This window comes from Carlito syrichta, unplaced genomic scaffold, assembly GCF_000164805.1.
Source record: "Carlito syrichta isolate Samal-C Ts95f unplaced genomic scaffold, Tarsius_syrichta-2.0.1 Scaffold303378, whole genome shotgun sequence".
Taxonomy (NCBI): Eukaryota; Metazoa; Chordata; class Mammalia; order Primates; family Tarsiidae; genus Carlito; species Carlito syrichta.
The window spans coordinates 248,799-267,208 of NW_007247474.1; the positions used below are offsets into that span (position 1 = coordinate 248,799).

At 41.5% G+C, this 18,410-nt stretch overlaps 1 protein-coding gene across 2 annotated transcripts in view; it reads right to left on the bottom strand.

The window, feature by feature from the left end:
• Positions 1 to 217: 217 nt before the first annotated feature.
• Positions 218 to 18,410, bottom strand: part of LOC103260890 (ETS translocation variant 5) — a 32,760-nt gene continuing 14,567 nt past the window's right edge. For both annotated transcript variants that reach the window (XM_021712605.1, XM_008058550.2), the window contains 5 exons: positions 17,982 to 18,041; positions 11,782 to 11,850; positions 11,443 to 11,612; positions 6,091 to 6,192; positions 218 to 2,747 (listed from right to left, as the gene is read on the bottom strand). In XM_021712605.1, coding sequence (XP_021568280.1) covers positions 2,526 to 2,747; positions 6,091 to 6,192; positions 11,443 to 11,612; positions 11,782 to 11,850; positions 17,982 to 18,041 — 623 coding nt within the window. In that variant the 3' untranslated portion in view covers positions 218 to 2,525. The remainder of the gene's footprint in view (positions 2,748 to 6,090; positions 6,193 to 11,442; positions 11,613 to 11,781; positions 11,851 to 17,981; positions 18,042 to 18,410) is intronic.

The window sequence follows — 18,410 nt, forward strand, 5'->3', positions numbered from 1 at the left end:
GTGAGTGGATTGCCTGAGCCCACAGGTTCGAGACAAGCCTGGGCAACTTGGCAGGCTGAGGCGGAGGGATCGCCTGAGCCCAGCAAGTCGATGCTGGGGTGGCTGTGAGTGTGCCACTGCACTCCAGCCTGGGCGACGGAGACTCCAACTCAAAAAAATAAAAATAAAAGATAAAATTAGACCACCGAGAGCAAGGAAGAGGCAGGTTTTCAGGCACTTGGTAAACGAAAAGCAAACTTCTTTATTGTACACAGTACAGAATATAACGCAGCTTGGCAGGATGCACACGGCCCTGCGCAGGGGTAAATATTTCAAATCAACTGGCAGGTTAAAGCCTTTCTGCACTGTAGACTTTCCACACTCTGGAAAAGAAGCAAACAAACAAACAAACAACCCCCCACCCCCCCAAAGAACAAAAACCATCTGGGAGGTGCATGAGTCCAATGCGAATGCAACGGTGATGCCGCCATCCTATGTCCCGTGACAGCACAGGCCACGTAGTTATAGCAGGGGAGGGGTAAGATCAGGCTTCAGAGGGTTATTTTCATACTTGCTAAGACAGCATAAATCCATCCCCCCAAAAGAATCCCAAATCAGGATAAGTAAAGGAAGAAAAAAATCTATACAGCATTTACAACAAATAAATCTCTAGCCAGCTGGGGGTAAAATATGCATCTATGTATAGATTATGTGTAGGTTAGAAAGCTATAAATATGGTTTAGAAAGAGTCCTTTGATTAGAATACAAAGCTAATTAAGGCCCAAGCTATAGGTTCACCACCTCTGTGGGCTAATTAGCTTCCAATAGAGGAGAATCTTATGTTTCCATAGCTATGACGTACACTCCTTATCCCTGCAACCCTCTTTACAAATGTGCTGTTGGTCGTAAGGAGGACTGCTGGACCTAGGGTGTTCCCCTTTAACAGAAAAGCAGTTCAAAGCACGTGTCTCACACTCACAGAGTCAGCACTGCCTGCTTTGCACACGAGGAACCATGCCGTCCTTCCTAATGCACTAAATGTTGTAGGGAGCACAGAATTCTACCAAAAGAGCAGGCAGTAAGACACTACCACTTTCCAGTAACTTTTCCTCTACACTTTGAGCTCAACTTTCACCTAGCTTTAGCTTGGTTGTTTAAAACTTTCCCAATATCATACAGCAATCAGAATAAACTTAAAAAAAAAAAAGGTGGCAGGAAACTAGAATGCCAGCACTGTTTTTACCTGTTGGTATCACATGTGAGTCTCAAACCCCACTGAATCACAGGTAGGGTTTAAAGTCCAAGATTTAAAGAAAAAGGAAAATGAAACAAACTGATGAAATGGAAATTGTCATCAGTCATGCCCAGGGAAGAATCCCTAGGGTTCCTACCAGGTGACCAGGTTTCAAAGGACACGACACATGTTATGTACATATGCTTTCCAGAGAGGGCATGTTAGTGAACATGGGGAACTATACACAGAGAATCTAAGCTGTGTCCAGGCTGCCCTGCACACTTCAAAAATGTACAACTCAGGTGCAAATGTTTCATCAGGTTGTCTGGTGCAGAAAGCACAAAACAGGCAACAAAGTGGGCTTTTACACGGCTAAGGGAAAGCCCCCAGCAAAGCCCCTCTCAAGCTGCAATGTCTTCGTTAAGTCAGCACGGCCCTGATTAAAGGACACGGTGCACAGTTACCAAAAGGTTTGGGTTTTTTTTTTTTTGCTTTAAATACCAAAACTACAAAAATCAGTTTATAAACCGTTTTCCAAAACAACCACCAAAACAAAACAATCCCCCGAAACTAGGCAAAACAAAATACTGTCAAAAGTGTAAATCGCCCTTTTCCTAAAATGAAAGCCATCCACACTCAGCCATGTGACTGGGAAGAGAAAGGGGGCTTGCTTTATTTGGTGATCACGTGGCTGGAAGGTTCCCAAGAGTAGCAATGGTTTATGACTTGAGAACCATGGAGTGGGTAACAGCTGTTGTGATTGTCCCCCCTTTTTTTCTAGACTAAGGGGAAACGTTTCAGATCGAGCTAGAAGCTCTCCAAATTTCAAGATACATTTCTAACCCTTCCTGGTTTGAGCCTCCCCAACTTAGCCTACCTAACTTTTCTATAGGCTTGTAATTTCTTTTTCAATAAATTGTGCAAATCAAAGCCCTTCTGTGTAAAGGCATTTAGTAGTCCATGATCAATGCAGATTGTCACACAGTCTGTCCCATTTTGCGGGTACTAACCTGAACAAGGTATTGCTTTGCATATATTGTCCATGGTAAGGAGGCTCCATTTTGATCTCTTCCCAGAAACTTCATCAGAATCAGAGTTGAGGCATCAGCCTTTTGGTGGCTTTCTGCCCCTTCTTGTTCCCACTCCCCAGCCAATATATCTGTCTTTAAGGGTGCCAATCCAGAGACGGCTTGAGTTCTCCAGGTAATACTCAAAGGGCAAGCTTTAGGAACAGCCAAAAACACAAACAAAACCACTGCCCTCGTTTGCCTGAATGGGAACTGCTAGCTCTAGGGTTTGGCCACTCAGCCACTTAGTAAGCAAAGCCTTCAGCATAGGGGAGGCTGCCGCAGCGATCCATGTCCAGGAGGTAAGCAGGGTTGTCTTCAAAGTGGGTCAGTGGCAGGGTGTCCTCCTCGTTAAGGTGGCACTCGGACTCCGCCTTCAGGTATGGGCGCTGATTGTCCGGGAAAGCCATGGAGAAAAGGGCATCTGGGTCACAGACAAATTTGTAGACGTATCGCTCCCCAGCCACCTGAGAGAGAAAGCACACCCTTGTAAGGCCCAGCTGGAACAGGCATGGGGTCAAGGGGAGAAAAGGAGGTATTTCTGTCACCAAGCTCTCAGAGAGCCAGGGAGACCAAAAGAAGTTCATTAGTGGCCGATTAACCAAATCATTCAGATTTATTTTGAGAAATCCTGGGGGCCTATTACCTGTTAAGTGTTTTATTGACACCACAGCTCAGTTGAAAAAGAAGATATTTGAATTTCAAATTCACACTAGATAAGCTCTTTTAAAAGAAAATCCTTACTTTCTGTCTTAACTGTGACAGCTTGGAAAGCGTGGTTATGCTGCGGCTGGTGCTTGGTATTCCAAGAAAGGAATGAAAGGTACAATGCTTCTAGAAGCCAGACCACACTTTCAGTTACTACCGTCTTCACAGTATGGCTTTGTTACTGTGAAGGGTTAGGAATTTGATTAGAGAGCCTGTGTGGAAACTTTATGTTCCAAGTCAAATGGAATTGTTTTTTGGCTTACCTGCAGTTTTAAATTACTCATTGCATGGTTCTCCTACATTGAAGTAACTGATAACTACCTTTATGTGGATTTTATGCATTATAATATTAGAACCAGAAGGTTTTGATTATTCAAGGGCTCGTGGTGTAGCTGATGCTCCATCTAGGTCAATGGGATCATCCTTTCTCTGCTGGTTGTTTAGCAACGGTACAAGAGGGCACATAACAACGAAAATCAAACCCAGTAATCAGCCTCTGTCAGATGCAGAGGGGCAGGGGAAGGCAGTTAGATACTAATGAACATTTTTGATTAGAAAATTCAAATTGTTGAGTTTAATTCTGCCCTTCAGTCATTCTCCTGTGATTCTAAGATCTCTTTTTAACTGAGTAAGTTTGGCTTTGTTTCTAAATCTTGGCAAACCCGTTTAAGAAGCCTATTGCTACAGTGACTGGTAGTAAAGGTACAGTACAATGATGTCAATAGGTCTTATGATTTATTTTATGGTGACACATCTATGCCCGGTCACCAGAACATGGATGTCTGTACCAACATTCCTTGCAACCCAAACACTAGGAATCAGGGACTGTGTGGATGAAACGTACATTAGCACCTTCACCAAACCAAGTCTTAAGGGTGGCAGATGAATATGACAACCATCCCTATTTAGTTTTTTAAGTCACAGTTTTAACTTAAATCCCAACCCCAAGGTTAGTTCATATGGAAGAGTAGAAATAATACTAGATCAGAAGCCAGAAACAGCATGGTTTAGCTACTAATAATTCTTAACCTCTGTGAACCTCAATTTTCCCTTCAAAAATGGAGAGTATGGAACTACAGCTTTTCTAAATCTCTTCATACACTGACAGGCTATCATTTATTTTTTAATTAGTTCTCATTTACTGTGGGTCATATAATAAATAAAATAATAATCCTTTACATTGGATAGCATGTTATTATTTCTGGAACACTTTCAAATATATGACCCTGTGAGACTGGAACAAGGATTATTATCTATATTTTATTAGAAATAGAGGCTTCGGGAGATTAAGGTATACATCTAACAAATGGAAGTACAGTATTAGGATCTCACCTAAACCTCATTCCTGGCCCTTCCTGTACTCTTTGCCTGTTTTATTCTCAGAAATAAAGTTCCTCAGAAAACCTAGGAGCTGGTCATAGGGACAACTCATTTCCATTTGTTCAAGTTACTATGCTTGGTTGCATTTCCCTATGGGATCTAGGGTTGGAAATGGCAAAGGAATAAAGGCTCTCCTGCCTGAACTTGAGATTCAACCTGATGACATTAAAAGGGGAATGAGAAAGATCAGGGAAAGTGAGGAGTGACTGCTTATGGGCATGTGTTTCTTTTTGTGGGGGGGGATTAAAATGTTCTAAAAGTGATTATAGTGATGGTTGTACAATTCTGTGAATATACTAAAAACCACTGAATTATATACTTTAAGAAAAGGGAAGGTGGAGTAGGGAGACCACTCATCCTAGAGCATTTAACTCTGCCAAGCACTAAAGTCAAACCTCAACTCCTGCCCCAAAGGAGCTCCTATTCCAATGGGGGATATTAACAATAAGTAAAGGAGTCATTCATGGTACAGAAAAGAACAGGTAGAGATAAGCAACTAGAAGCAGAAAAGGGAATCACGTAACCCAATCTGAAGTGAAAGTGATTATTGAGACAGAAAACAAATAAGGGCTGACCATGTATTGAAGGCATTAGGAATGCTCTAGTTCTTAAGTAGGGTGGTAGTTTAACAGGTGTTTTCCATTTTATAGTACACTTCATAACTTACATGCAGGTGGTATATATTCTTTGTAAACAGAGACTACATCATTTAAAAGAAAAGGTGGCTATGGCTAGTGAAAGCAGTCACATATGAACAAGGAAACGTGAATTACATGGTAGCCAGACTAGGAACAGCCTTAGAGTCTATATGAAGCACTAAAAAATATAGATTTTATCCAGAAGATTAAAAAAAGTGAGTATTTTTTAAAGCGCTGAGGGGAACATGGGGCCACATGACCCACGTTGATGGAGAAAGATGAATGCAGCTTCCTTGCAGACAAGTTCTCGGCAGCTATGCCCATATGATTCTGCCAAGTTTATCTTGTTGGCTACTACCATGTAGACTAAACACGTAAATGCTAGGATCTGGGGAATGGTACAGCATAAAATTTGGACCAACAAAAGATCTACCATTCCCATCTTCTACTTATCCATGAGATGTTAAGATTGTGGCCCCTCATTACCTATCCCAATAAGGATTTTGTACTGGTTTCCTTAAACAAGCTTCATCCTCTATTCTGCAAAGAGCAACCTGCCACCAGTGACTTTGCTGTCACTTTACAAACATTGGGTTTTTAATTTGAGTTCTAGTATCTACAGGTCTGAAAGAAAAATCAGATGTACTTATTCCTTTTGACACTTTTGGGGCATATCAAATCGACAGATTTGGAGGTCTAGTGTTTTAACAACTAAAGACTTCAACGAAAGACTTGTGGGAGTATAAACCATCCAGTTAATTCCTTCATGTGCTTCCTTAAGGATACAATAGTTGGCCTAAGTATCTGGAAATTTTCGTACTTGGGGGTAGTTTTAGTAAAGCAGAGGGGCCTATTGTTTCTTTTGTGTGTTCTATATGCAACTTATTTCTACACACCCAAGAGCATTAAAGGTCCTCTTTATAGCTCATTTAATTCTCATTTCAAGTTTATTTTAAGATTCTTTCTTATCTAGAATCACTTATGAAGCGAACTTTCTCCTAGCTATTATGAACAGTCTTATTATAGAAGCCCTGCACATTTGCTCTGGAAGTAGAGTGGGCTACGAGTCTTTGCAATGACTCACCTTCTGCATGATGCCCTTTTCATAGTAATAGCGTAGAGAACGGCTCAGCTTGTCATAGTTCATGGCTGGCCGGTTCTTCTGGATGCCCCAACGTCGAGCAACCTGAAGAGAAAGATAGCAAAGAGCAATGGAAACACACTCCCTGGGCCCCGTGGTTCTCTCTCGATCCCAGGAGAGCCAGTTCTGTAACCTGGCTGCTTTGGTCAATGATCCACTTCCCTGACCTGGAAGGAAATGCATTTAATTCCCTCAAGACCAAACATTCAACAAAGGTGATGATTCAGTCACAACGGCTAGGAGGTGAGACCTAGAGGTGGAAGAATCCTAGCACTTTAAGATTACAGAAGGCTTGGCTAATGTCCCAGTGGATGCAGGCTCTCTACTGTTTCTCCACGTATGAATTATTGACCAATACCCATAGACCATTAACATGTTGCCATTAAGTGCTATGGTTTCTGTAGCAGTCAATAAGGAATAATTAGAATGGTCATTCCTGAAACATTAGAAACACACTAGTGAGTTGCTAATGGGCCAGCAGAGCAAAAGTTCAATTCTAATAAGATTGGAGAGGGGCTGGGAGATGTTTACTTATTGTAGCTCATGGATGAAGGGGGAATCACATCATTTCAGCCTGTTGCCATCCAATCCCATGCTCCCAGCAGACTTGTAGAATGGACATTAAAGCATGTAGCACCATTATCCACTTAATGAAAAATTAACAGGGCTTTCCAGACAGTTCTGAAGTGCATTATATTCAACCCAGTCCACCAGAGGTGCAGTGATGGGGCAATGTAATTGGAGCTTTGGGCAAAGAAGTCTTATAGCAGAAAAACTTCCTAGTAGAGTTTACCCAATGATCAGGGCAGCCAAGCAGTTTCTATTCTCAAGTATCTCAACGTCCAAAATCTTACTTATGAGAATGACTGTCAAGGTAGGAGAAGAATAATCCTGGAAATATGAATTTTCTCAGAAGTCTTTAAATGTATGCAAACCAAGGGTCATGTTTTGAACAGTTTAGGTCAGTTTTTGAAACGTTTTAGAAAAACAAACTACATTCCTTTGATCTTTTAAAAAGGAAATGCTGGCTGGGTGTAGTGGCTCAAGCCTGTAATCCCAGCACTTTGGGAAGCTGAGGTGAGGATTGCCTGAGCCCACAGGTTCAAGAACAGCCTGGGCAACTTAGTGAGACCTCATCGCTACAATAAATCAAAAAATTAGCTGGGCGCGGTGGCACGCCTCTGTAGGTCCCAGCTACTTGGAAGGCTGAGGCGGAAGGATTGCCTGAGCCCAGCAGGTCAACGCTGGGGTGGCCATGAGTGTGCCACTGCACTCCAGCCTGGACGACAGACTGAGACTCCAACTCAAAAAAACAAAAAACAATGGAAATGTTAAACATGGAGTAGGAAGTAGGGAGAAACAGCCTTTCATATAAAGTATTTCCTTGAAGTACTTGGGCAGAATGAAAGCAACATCTTCAAAAATTCAGGAATTCTAAAATGACCTTTAATAAATATCAAAAATGATTTGATAAGAATGCATCTGACTTAATTACATTAGAATAATCTAACAGCAATGATTCAACTCTGCCTTGCAAGATACCCTGTGAAAGTTAAATTTCTATTTGGTTATTTCATGCCCCTACAGCAAACAATATCCTAAGTTTCCTCTTTTCTCCAAATTACACCCACTCAATTCTATCTTCTAAACAGCCAAAAGGGCAAAATTAACCAAAAATTACATCCTGGTTAGAGAAGATAAACATTTCAAACCAATGAAAATAGTGGTAAGAAGGGAAATCTGCTAAAACAATATATGTCTTTTTACCCTGTTCAAAAGAACTGACACTTTATGAAATTAACCTTTCATTTCTTTAAAGAGACAGGGACTCACTCCAAGACTCACTACAGCCTTTAACTGCGGGCTCAAGTCATCCTCCAGCCTCAGCCTCCCAAGTAACCGGGCCATGGGCCATCGTGCCTGGCTGATTTTTTTTTTTTAATTTTTAAAGAGATAGAGTCTCACTATGTTGCTCAGGTTGGTCTCGAACTCTTGGCCTCAAGTGATCCTTCCACTTCAACCTCCCAAGTAGCTAGAATTACAGGGTCGAGCCACTGTGATCAGCAGGAAAATAATCTTTCACTGCTTTTTGCCACAAGTGACACAGAAATTTAAAAGAAGCCTGGCCTCATCATTTTACTATGTTCAGTGGTGGAAAAAAATCCCTGACTATTCTTCAACTTCAGCAGTGACCTCTCTGTTGTAACTTGCATGTGCAATCACTGACTGAAGAGAGGTTTGGTATAAGGCACAGATTTCAAAGCAGCTCTGGTAGCCATAGTTACTGACTCATCCTCTCGGGCCAGAGCCCTGTGATTCCGTAGCCCTCACCACGGCTGCTCCTTCTACACACATGATGCAGATCAGCTCCAGAGCAGCTGGGAATTAGGGCTGTCCCTCTCCTAGGGCGGGGGAAAGCAGGCAACAGCTTGTCATCAGTTCTTTCTTCCTTTCATCTCTCCTATTAGTTACTTTGGTAGCACACATCTTGAGGACTGAGGCCGAAGGAGTTAACAAATCTACCTAACCCTCCCCCCCTTTAAAGAGAGAGCAGCCACAGCACAGGGAGTGCTGTGTTTTTAACAACGCAAGGGAGTGGCTCTTGCTAGCAGCCCATCCCTTCAAACCTCCCAGCATCGGTTATCTGCCACATGTTCAACAAACAACCCTACCCCCCAAAATATTCATTAATGCAGATTCACAGTTAAAATGGCTCCAGATTAAAGCCGAGTCAGTCATAATTGAGAGGGTGCTAAGCTGGATGACTATCAAAAGACATTTGATTAGGGGGCCTGCCAAAACGCAGTTCTAAAACCACAATTTCCATGCACAGTGTAATGGATATTATGGATAATTACCCAGAGTGCACTACTCAGCCACACAGCTGCCTACAATTACGTCCCCAACAGCTTCCTCCTCCGCTTCACCCTTCAAGCTCCCCCCATGACGACTCCTTATAGCTTTTTCCAGGAGTTGGTATCTTTCTGACATGAACAAGAACAGGGCTGTCATAGTTAGACAAGGAGTAGAGAGGGAAAGGCTCAGCCAATGTCGCCTGTCCCAAGGCTCCCGGTCAGTCCTGGGGGAAGAGAAGGGAACATCTGGAGCTTACAGACTGCTTGGGAACATCAAGGTGGGGTGGAAAGAAACACTTCCTGAAGAAACAGAGCTGCCCAGTCAACTGAGGGAGGCTCAAGGCCACCCACAGGCCTTTCACGTGACTTGGTTGCTTGGCATTTATGAGCATTCTGGTGAATATTAGTTTCTTTATTAAGTAAGAAAGCAGGGGCCCTTTGCCATCTGTTCATCATTTTCTTTACCACTGGCAGGAGCGCAGACGATTCAATAACAGCATTTACAAAGGGTCATAACCAGGTTTACCTGCAGCTGGACAGCCTGTGCTTAGGCCCGAGGCAGTGGCAATAAAGTAATAAAAGCTCCTGTTTGTGAAATGAGATAAATCAATAAGGGCTGCCCACGTGACAGACCTACTTTCAAAAAGCCTCAGTGAGTCTAGGTGACATGCCTTTCTCAAACTTCACATAAACCAGGCCACGTTATTAGGAAAGCAGCAAGGAGAAGAATGGGCTTATGTTGGGAGGATGACTCTCTGGAGGGGTGGGAAGCCTAAAAGATGGTTCCCTTTCTACATAGCCAAAAGGAAACAGAAAAACATAGCGATACCAAATTCTGGCTTTGAAGGTAGAAGCTGTTTACAGTCTAGATGTTGACACATTACTGTTCTCATGAATGAATACAAGACAGGGAACACATATGCATGTTGTCTTCTTTTTTTTTTGAGTTGGAGTCTCACTCCGTCGCCCAGGCTGGAGTGCAGTGACACGCTCACAGCCACCCCAGTGTCGACCTGCGGGGCTCCGGCGATCCTTCTGCCTCAGCCTTCCAAGTAGCCGGAACTACAGGTGCATGCTACCATGCCTGGCTAATTTTTTGATTTATTGTAGAGATGAGGTCTCACCATGTTGCCCAGGCTGGTCATGAACCCGGAGGCTCAGGCAATCCTCTCGCCTCAGCCCCCAAAAGTGCTGGGATTATAGGCTTGAGCTACTGCGTCTGGCCATGTCGTCATTTACAACTGCCTTCAATGAAGCCTGCTTTATTCTCCTACCAATCAGGAGTCTTCATAAGTGTCCAATCTATACATTTTCCTCCTTTTCCCATTTTAACCTTGAGACAATTTCCTTCCAAACCTAGTGCTAAGTTGTTACCTCCTGGTGTTAACCCTCATGCCAGCTGATCCCCTTCGTGTGATAAAGCGATCCCTAGAGTTAATCGAACATCTAAAACTGCAGTTCTTGCTCAAAGCTTTCCAAGAGTGTTGTTCCCATTTTAATTATACCCAATCCAAAGATACCTTTTGCTCTGTTGGTTTAATTTTTATGTCTAAGTACATGCTACCAAAAGAAGCATATGTCAGTTTTTTGGGGCAGTTATTTCTTTCCTATTTATAATTTGTCTAGATTCTAAATCAGATAAATTAAAAATCAGCCATTTTAGAATATACTAAACTGAGAACCTGATTTAATTTATTTTGTTATGTGATACTGAGAAAAGGGTTCTATGGTGTGTCTTCTCCATTGAATAAATGGTACTGGTTCTATCTCAAGGTCTTTCAGTTGATAGTTCTGGGCCTATCTCAAGGTCTTTCAGTTGATAGTTCTGGGCAAAAAAGACCAGTAACTTTTTTTTTTCCTATTAACAAAACAATGGAGGTTTGTATCATCTCTCAACTACATTATTGTGATGCCACATAACACATTTTTTAAAACTCTAAGCTTATAAGGTAGATCCATCTCTGATAATTTTATTTCTTTAGGTTTGAGCCATTTGAAATACATAGTGGGGTAGCAGCATTCTGTAATACATTACCAAAATGTCATCAAAATGTTAATGAAGCCTCAGATACAGGATATGATGACAAGGACTGAGACCAAAACAAGTCTGTATCATTGAAAAAACACTTGAAAAAGACTTTCCAAGAGGAAAAGCATATCCTATTTGAGTATCTTCATGGCTCCCTCCCCAGAGTTTGCAGAAGTGTTGCAACTACTTTTTATGTATTCTACAGTGGAGAACTCTACCTGTCCATGTATTGTAAACTGTCCTATTAATAGGAAGGATACTGCCAAGCCTACTGGCCAGGCCAGAATATGAATGAGAAGGAAGAGCAAACTTAACCCAATAAAAAATCTCAATGGAAATCTAAACAACAAACGTCATCATCACCATCATCAATAAATGAAAAATCATCTGAGTCTAGCATCCAGTGCTTACCTCTTCAGGTTCTATCAGCTTGAACTCCATGCCTCGGCCCGTCCAAGCAATGAAGTGGGCATTGGCTGGGTCATCGAGGAGGGTGACCAGGAACTGCCACAGCTGAAGGGAACCTCGCCTCTGGTAAGGTGGCCCCTCCCGATACATGGTGGGCTCCTGTTTGACTTTGCCTGTTTGGGACAAAGATGTATATGCGACACTTTAGTTCTAAGTTTCTCAGTTGAGTTGGGCAAAAAGGAGTTGTTAACGTGGATTTCATCATTTAACTTAGACTGGCGGAGGTGTTCTGACATCCCCAATCCTCTAGCTTGGCAACAAACTTTGAATGGGGCTACTTACCTTCCAGTCTCTCAGGCACAACACAAGTGTCGTCAAAGTATAACCGGGGATCTTTTTCATATGAAAAACCTGAAAGAGAATTTAAAAAGAATGACCACATTGCTTAAAAATTCTATGTTGTACTAAACCTATGGATTTAAGGACTAAAATGGGATTCTATCATTTCAGGTCCTAAGCCCTACTTCTCTATCTATGCCAGACTGAATTTTATGACTTGAGAAGGACTTAGGCATTCAAGTCCCGATGTAATCACCTGAGCCTCAGTCAGAGCAGCATCAAGTCCTGTTATTATAGCTAAGACTGCAGGGAAGTGCTGAGTCACCAGTTAAGTTCCTTCACATCGTGCTTATGAGGTCTGTATAGATCAGTGTCACAGTGACTAAGCCTTAACATCTGAAAAGACATCTCATCTATTTCGGTTGGCCTACCTGAATGGATTTGGTTGATCTGTGCATAGATCTGCCATTTTCCTTTTAGCTAATATTAATTTCAACCTTTCCTACAAACCTCATTCAATTATGAAAGAGTTTGAAGGGCAAAGAATGTTGCCAAAATGAATAAAGACATGGGCCTGCAGAGGACTGCAAAGAGCAGTACATTTAAAAGCAAGCTGGCTGAAGAGACCTTCTAGCAATAAAACGTATTCATTGATTGGATGACAGAACAAAGGTCAAGAACGTGGAACAAATTGGCCCAACAACACGTGCAAAGGAAATGAAAGTAAGGCAAAAAGTTAAAGGGAGTCATGGAGAAGGAAGGATGGCCTAACATTCTCCATCCTTAAAGCTTTCACATGCATTCAGTACTGAAGACCATGTCACCAGGCACCCTGACGAGATCAGTGGTTCAAATCAAAGCCAGGTAACAGACAGTGATGAGGATCACATCCTTCCCTATACTTTAGCCTGTTTCAGAGGTAATAATGTCTCCAGCATATGTTCCTTTACCAGCTTACTTCTCAGAAGAATGCCCCAGGAGCTCCTGTCTGATAAATGGCATGAGCACCTTCCTGTGCTTGCTTCTCCAGCTGACTCACCTGGTCATTTAGTACAGGTGTTGGCTATGCAGTGGGGCAAAGCAGGAGAAAATGCTCTGCAATGAAGGGCTTTCATTAGAGTCTGAGAGGATTCACTGTGACTGGAAAAATCCATGAGCAGAGGCGCCAAGACATAATTTCATTATTCTTTGTTTCTCCAGTCAGGCCATATCAAGTATCTTCTTGGCAGGACCAGCACCATTTTTAAGAGGCCTGGGACTGGAGAAACACTGCCTAACTGAGATTTTTTTGTGGTTTCTATTATTCATTTTTGTCTTCTTAGCCCTAAGCATGATTTCAAAGGATGTATATTTTATTGGCATTTATTATTTACTTGTTATTGAGTTCACTAAATATTGATGCCAGGCATCGTGCTACAAGGGGAAGGTAGCCAGAAGACGAATACAGACTCAGTCCTTGTTCTCATGAAGCTTATACCCCAACTTGGGGAGACAGTCAATAAAGGAGTAAAAGAAAGAGAAATGGTGTTGTGTGGCAGTTAAAGAGTGCAGGTCGTCCCTGGAGCCAGACTGAGGATCCCAATTAGCTGTGTGACCCTGAATAAATACATCTCTCTGTGCGCCAGTGTCCTCACTGCAAGACTGGGAAGAGAATTTCTACCTTACAGGATTGTTACAAGGGTTTAATGAGTTAGTATCTATTCTGTTTCATTGATCTTTTTCTCCATCTTTATACCAGAGTGCCAAGAATAGTTCTTGGTACTAAGTGTGTAATAAATGATGTTTTAAAAAATAAACATAGTAACTGTCCATTGTGGTAAGTGCTATTAAGTAATTAACTAAATAATGCCGAGAGCTTTATCTTTTGTCCTTCATCAAGGATTCTAAATTTCTTGAGAATAAGGACATATCCTGGAAATCTTAGTGTCCTCACAGCACCTTACACACAAGTGATGAATATATGAATAAATGAGAGATCTTATAGTCTCCACTGAAAAAAGATTTAAGGAAGGCTGAGGCAGAAGGATCGCCTGAGCCCAGCAGGTTCACCCTGGGGTGGCCATGAGTGTGCTACTGCACTCCAACCTGGGCAACGTAGTAAAAGACTCCAATTAAAAAAAAAAAAAGATTTAAGAATATAATGCTTTTAAAGTCAGGGATTCAGTGACTCCTGGTAAATTTATTTCCAATTTGGTACTAGAATACTGTTTTTTATGACAAGTTGGTATCAATAAGACTTTCATAATGTACTATGCTTCATGTTTTTGCCTCGGCTGCCAGGAAGTTGTATCATTTCCCAACCTTCCATGAGTATTTTGATATTCCAATGACGTTTTAATGGTCTTATTATAAAGCTATTATAAGTGAACTACTTTAAAGTTTACACATCTGTCAACCTTGCCATGTTATTTTTAGAGCTTTTCTTCCTCTAGGGTAGTGATAATACATTCACAGTACATAGAAAAAAAAAAGTACATCTAGATGAAGTTCTCGGTTTGGTTTTCAAAACTAATCAGATGAAGGCTTGCCTATAAAAAGTATCATTTTGAAGTATTTTGTGGTTTCTAGTCATTGCCATATATGATCCTCTTAAAACATATGGAAGATGCTATTAATTTAATGAAACTTAAGTCAGCTGAATTTGTACCAGCAGTTACACCAGTTGTGGCCACAACCATCTAATCACTCGAATAAAGGTGGCAGGAAGGAAGAACCTGTTTGAGGGGCAAAGTGGAAATGAAAGATTCAAAACATTATGCAAGGATTCCAGGTGAAAGCTGAAAGCAGGATGGCTATCTTAGTAATCACAGATGCCAATCAGAAACACTTGTTTCACTAACTGTTTCACAGGCTCTGTGGTCAAGCCTGTGAAGCAATAGGAAAAACATGTCAGGGTAATTTAGAACAATTAAAAACGCTGGTCTCCTTGAAACTCACTTCTTCAATGTGTGTGGAGCCAGGGAAAGAAATGGGAAAGGGTGGAGGGAAAACACAAACTCACCAGATAGTCTGTGTGTAGTAAGCAACCCAATGTCTTACTAAAAATATTTCCTTTAAGAGCATGCTCTTTCCTAAATGTTGTAATTATGTAAAATGTTTTCCTCCTTCTCTTCCCCCACTCCCTCCTAGTTTGCCTGCTGCAGACATCAACTGCTTCTGTAAAAACAGTCAGGAACCTGGAAGAGAGCCCCACACAGCTGTGCCCACCACAGCCAGTGGCCCAGTAGACAGCCCTTCCTTTCCAGGGCTGGACATTCACTCAGAATATCACAGGGTGTCCAGTGAAACAAGACTTGGTCTCTCATCTAATCAAGTCAATCGGAAAGCAGCTATCCAGAGACCACGCTTATGAACTAATCACTTAAAAAAAAACAGTCAGTGTTTCATGGATATCAGCTCTTTTGACCTTCATTTAAAATACTAGAGGCCAGTGGTTCTCAACCTTGGATGCCCACTCGAATGACCTGGGGAACTTAAACAACTACTAAAGCCTGGGTCCCACCCTAGAATTTCTAATTTAATTGCTCTGGATGATGCCAGGGCATCAAAAGTTTTAGAAGCTCACCAGGTAATTCTAATGTGTGGCCCAAGTTGAAAATCACTACTCTGTAGGTCTCAAACTTGAAGGTACATCAGCTCCTGCAGGGCTTGTTAAAACAGATTGCTGGGTCTCCACCCCTGGGTTTCTGGTTCAGTAGGTCTGGGTGGGTCCTGAGAATGTGTGTGTATTTCTAAAAAGTCCCAGGTGAAGCCGATGCCACAGGTATGGGGAGTTACACTGCTTTAAATATTTATGGAGAGATGCATTTGACAGAAAACATACTTCTGGGGAACCTGTTCTAAGAAAAAAAATTCTTCCTTATTTCAGTGTTCAGAAGGGAAACCCGGAACCTACCATTTCAAGTCATGCCTTTGCCCAGAAGGGTAACTTTAAGCTGTGAGCCCATCTCTCAAGCACCCCACATTCTTCATGCCCCACAAACTTCATCTCAGTCCCCACCAGGGTTCCTTTCCCCTCAAATGTGTCCACCGATTTGATAATGCCATCCATTCATGCAGGAGCTTAAAGGTTCAACTCTCCTTCCCCCACAAAAGGCTTCCCCTCTTCCTGTTGATTCACATCTTATTATTTTTTAGAAATCTGTGACAATGCACTAAAAACAATAAAACACAGAACCTCACAAAAACTAGCAGCAGATTCCTTGAAAAATGTCAAACCCTTTTTACTCAGAAATTTCAAGAGTTCAGTTTCAAGAATTAATCAAGGAAATGCAGAAAAGATTTAGCTAGATTAATGTTGAATTTGTGAACAATCAGGGAAATACCTACATTTTCAGTAATAGGTGATCTAAATGAATACTCCTGCAGCGAGTACTGTGCAGTCATTAAATAAGAAATCACAGAGGAATGTTTGATGCTACAGAGCCTTTATTGGTTGTAGAGCATGGAAGGAGACAGAGTATATGGGCCCTGGAGTTCACAGGGCTTGGCTCAGAATTCGGGCACTACCCCCTCATAGACATGCGACGTTGGGCAAATCTTTTAACCTCTCTGAGCCTCGGTTTCCTCTTTATACTATGGAGCTAATAGAAGTATCTATCCTATAGGACCACGAGGATCCCATGAGGATTAAACAAATTAATGCAAGCAAAGAACTCAGAACAGTGTTTGAAACATGTGTTCAATATGAGTTCATGACTACTGTTGAAGAAAAAGGCTATAAAATAGTAAGTCCTGTATGATCTGTACAATTTTATATCTATATATGCTCAGAAAAGACTGGAAGACTATAGGGAAAGTAAATGATTACCTCTAGACAATGAGATTTAATTTTCATCTTTTTGCCTGTCTGTATCTTCTCAATTTTGTGCATTCAATATTTACTACTTGTGCTAAGAATAAACAATAAAAGTTTGTATTTTTAAACCAACTAGCTCAAAAGCAAGCTCCTTTGGCAAATTGAGATTCTAGTTCCATTCTGACAACTTCTCTGAAGTCATATGGTATAGAACATTTATGCATCTTATTTGTTCTAAATTACTTTCACCTCAATTAGGTCAGTGCTAACAAAGACTCAACCCTGCCCACTGCTCCTGATCCTAATTATAGTGAGATTATAGTCAGACTTATTGAATTAAGTTCGTCTCAAAAGGATTGGGCATAAGAAGTTGAACAGACAGAAATACCCTTGACATAAAACTATCATCTCCACATACAAATGTCAGAACATGCGATAATTCGTGCTTGTGGGTGAATTACTTTATATCTCTCCTCATGTTTCTCCTCAGGTGTTTTTTATTTATTCAATTGGAAAACGTTTTTTGTGTCCTTCTACAATGCATTTTGTACATAACATACTTCTATAGCATCTCATCAACCTCTCCACACCCTTCCCCCGTAATGTTACCTCTGCCAGCTCACCTTCCCACCAGCCCTCTCACCGTTAATAAAGAACACTTTAAATTTCTTTTCCATGTTAAAAGCAGCAACCATTTATCATATAATAATTACAATGCAGAGTTATCAACCCAAAGTCAAACCTAGAAATATATTTTAAAACTCTTTTCTAAGGCATCTTTGGACCCATATAAAACCATCCTCACTGACATAATTCTTAAATTCAGCTTATGCCCGTTGTGTAATGAAAGCTATGTAACTTCAATGTCTGGAAATGTGGCAACCAGGTGGGTTCATTTTTTTCCCTGCATATTGTCCTATAAACTCTTAAAAGTTAGGATCATTGCTATAGAAAATGATGGCAGCTCTCGCAGTACATATGCGCATGGCTTAAACTCTGTGCAAAATAGCCTAAGATTACAATTGACGAGCTCTCATGTTCATGAGCTAAGGAAGGTTTAATCTATGATCTCAAATCTTAGCCTGGAAACTAACAGATTAAAATTATAACCTTGAGGGTTTTTTTTTTAATTTGATTTTTGTTTTTGTTTTAGTTGGAGTCTCACTCTGTCGCCCAGACTGGAGTGTGGTGGCCGCTCCCGGCCACCGCAGCCTCGACCTGCTGGGCTCTGGCGATCCTTCCGCCTCAGCCTTCCAAGTAGCCGGAATTACAGGCATGCACTACCATGCCCACCTGATTTTTTGATTTACTGTAGAGATGAGGTCTCGCTGCCCAGGCGAGTCTTGAACCCGCGGGCTCAAGCAATCCACTCACTGATTGTTTTTTTTAAAAGCAAGCTCCTTACCTTCATGGCTGCTGGAGAAATAACCTCCTCTCATGTAGGATGACTGGCAGTTAGGCACTTCTGAAAGAAAACACAGGTGAATACACACCCCTCAATAACTTCTATACGTTGGTCAGTTGCAACTCTGTAGTAAAGACCCTAAACATTCTCCTGCTCCAGGGTCTGTCTTTTTGGCCTCGTTCTGGGAAAGAGGTACTACCCTAAAAAGCAACATGGCATGGGAAACAATATAACACACCATTTTAAAGGAGGACACTCCTAATCAAGGCCCCAAAGAAACAAAATGATGCCTCACTCTCAAAATTCACTCATCTGGTGAGAGCTAATGGTAGGAAAAAAAGTTGGCTTTCAAAAGGCCAAGCTTGACCTCTTGCCTATACTGACTCCCGGGCTTTAGGGTGGGGAAGGGGAAGAGAATTGCTTTAGATC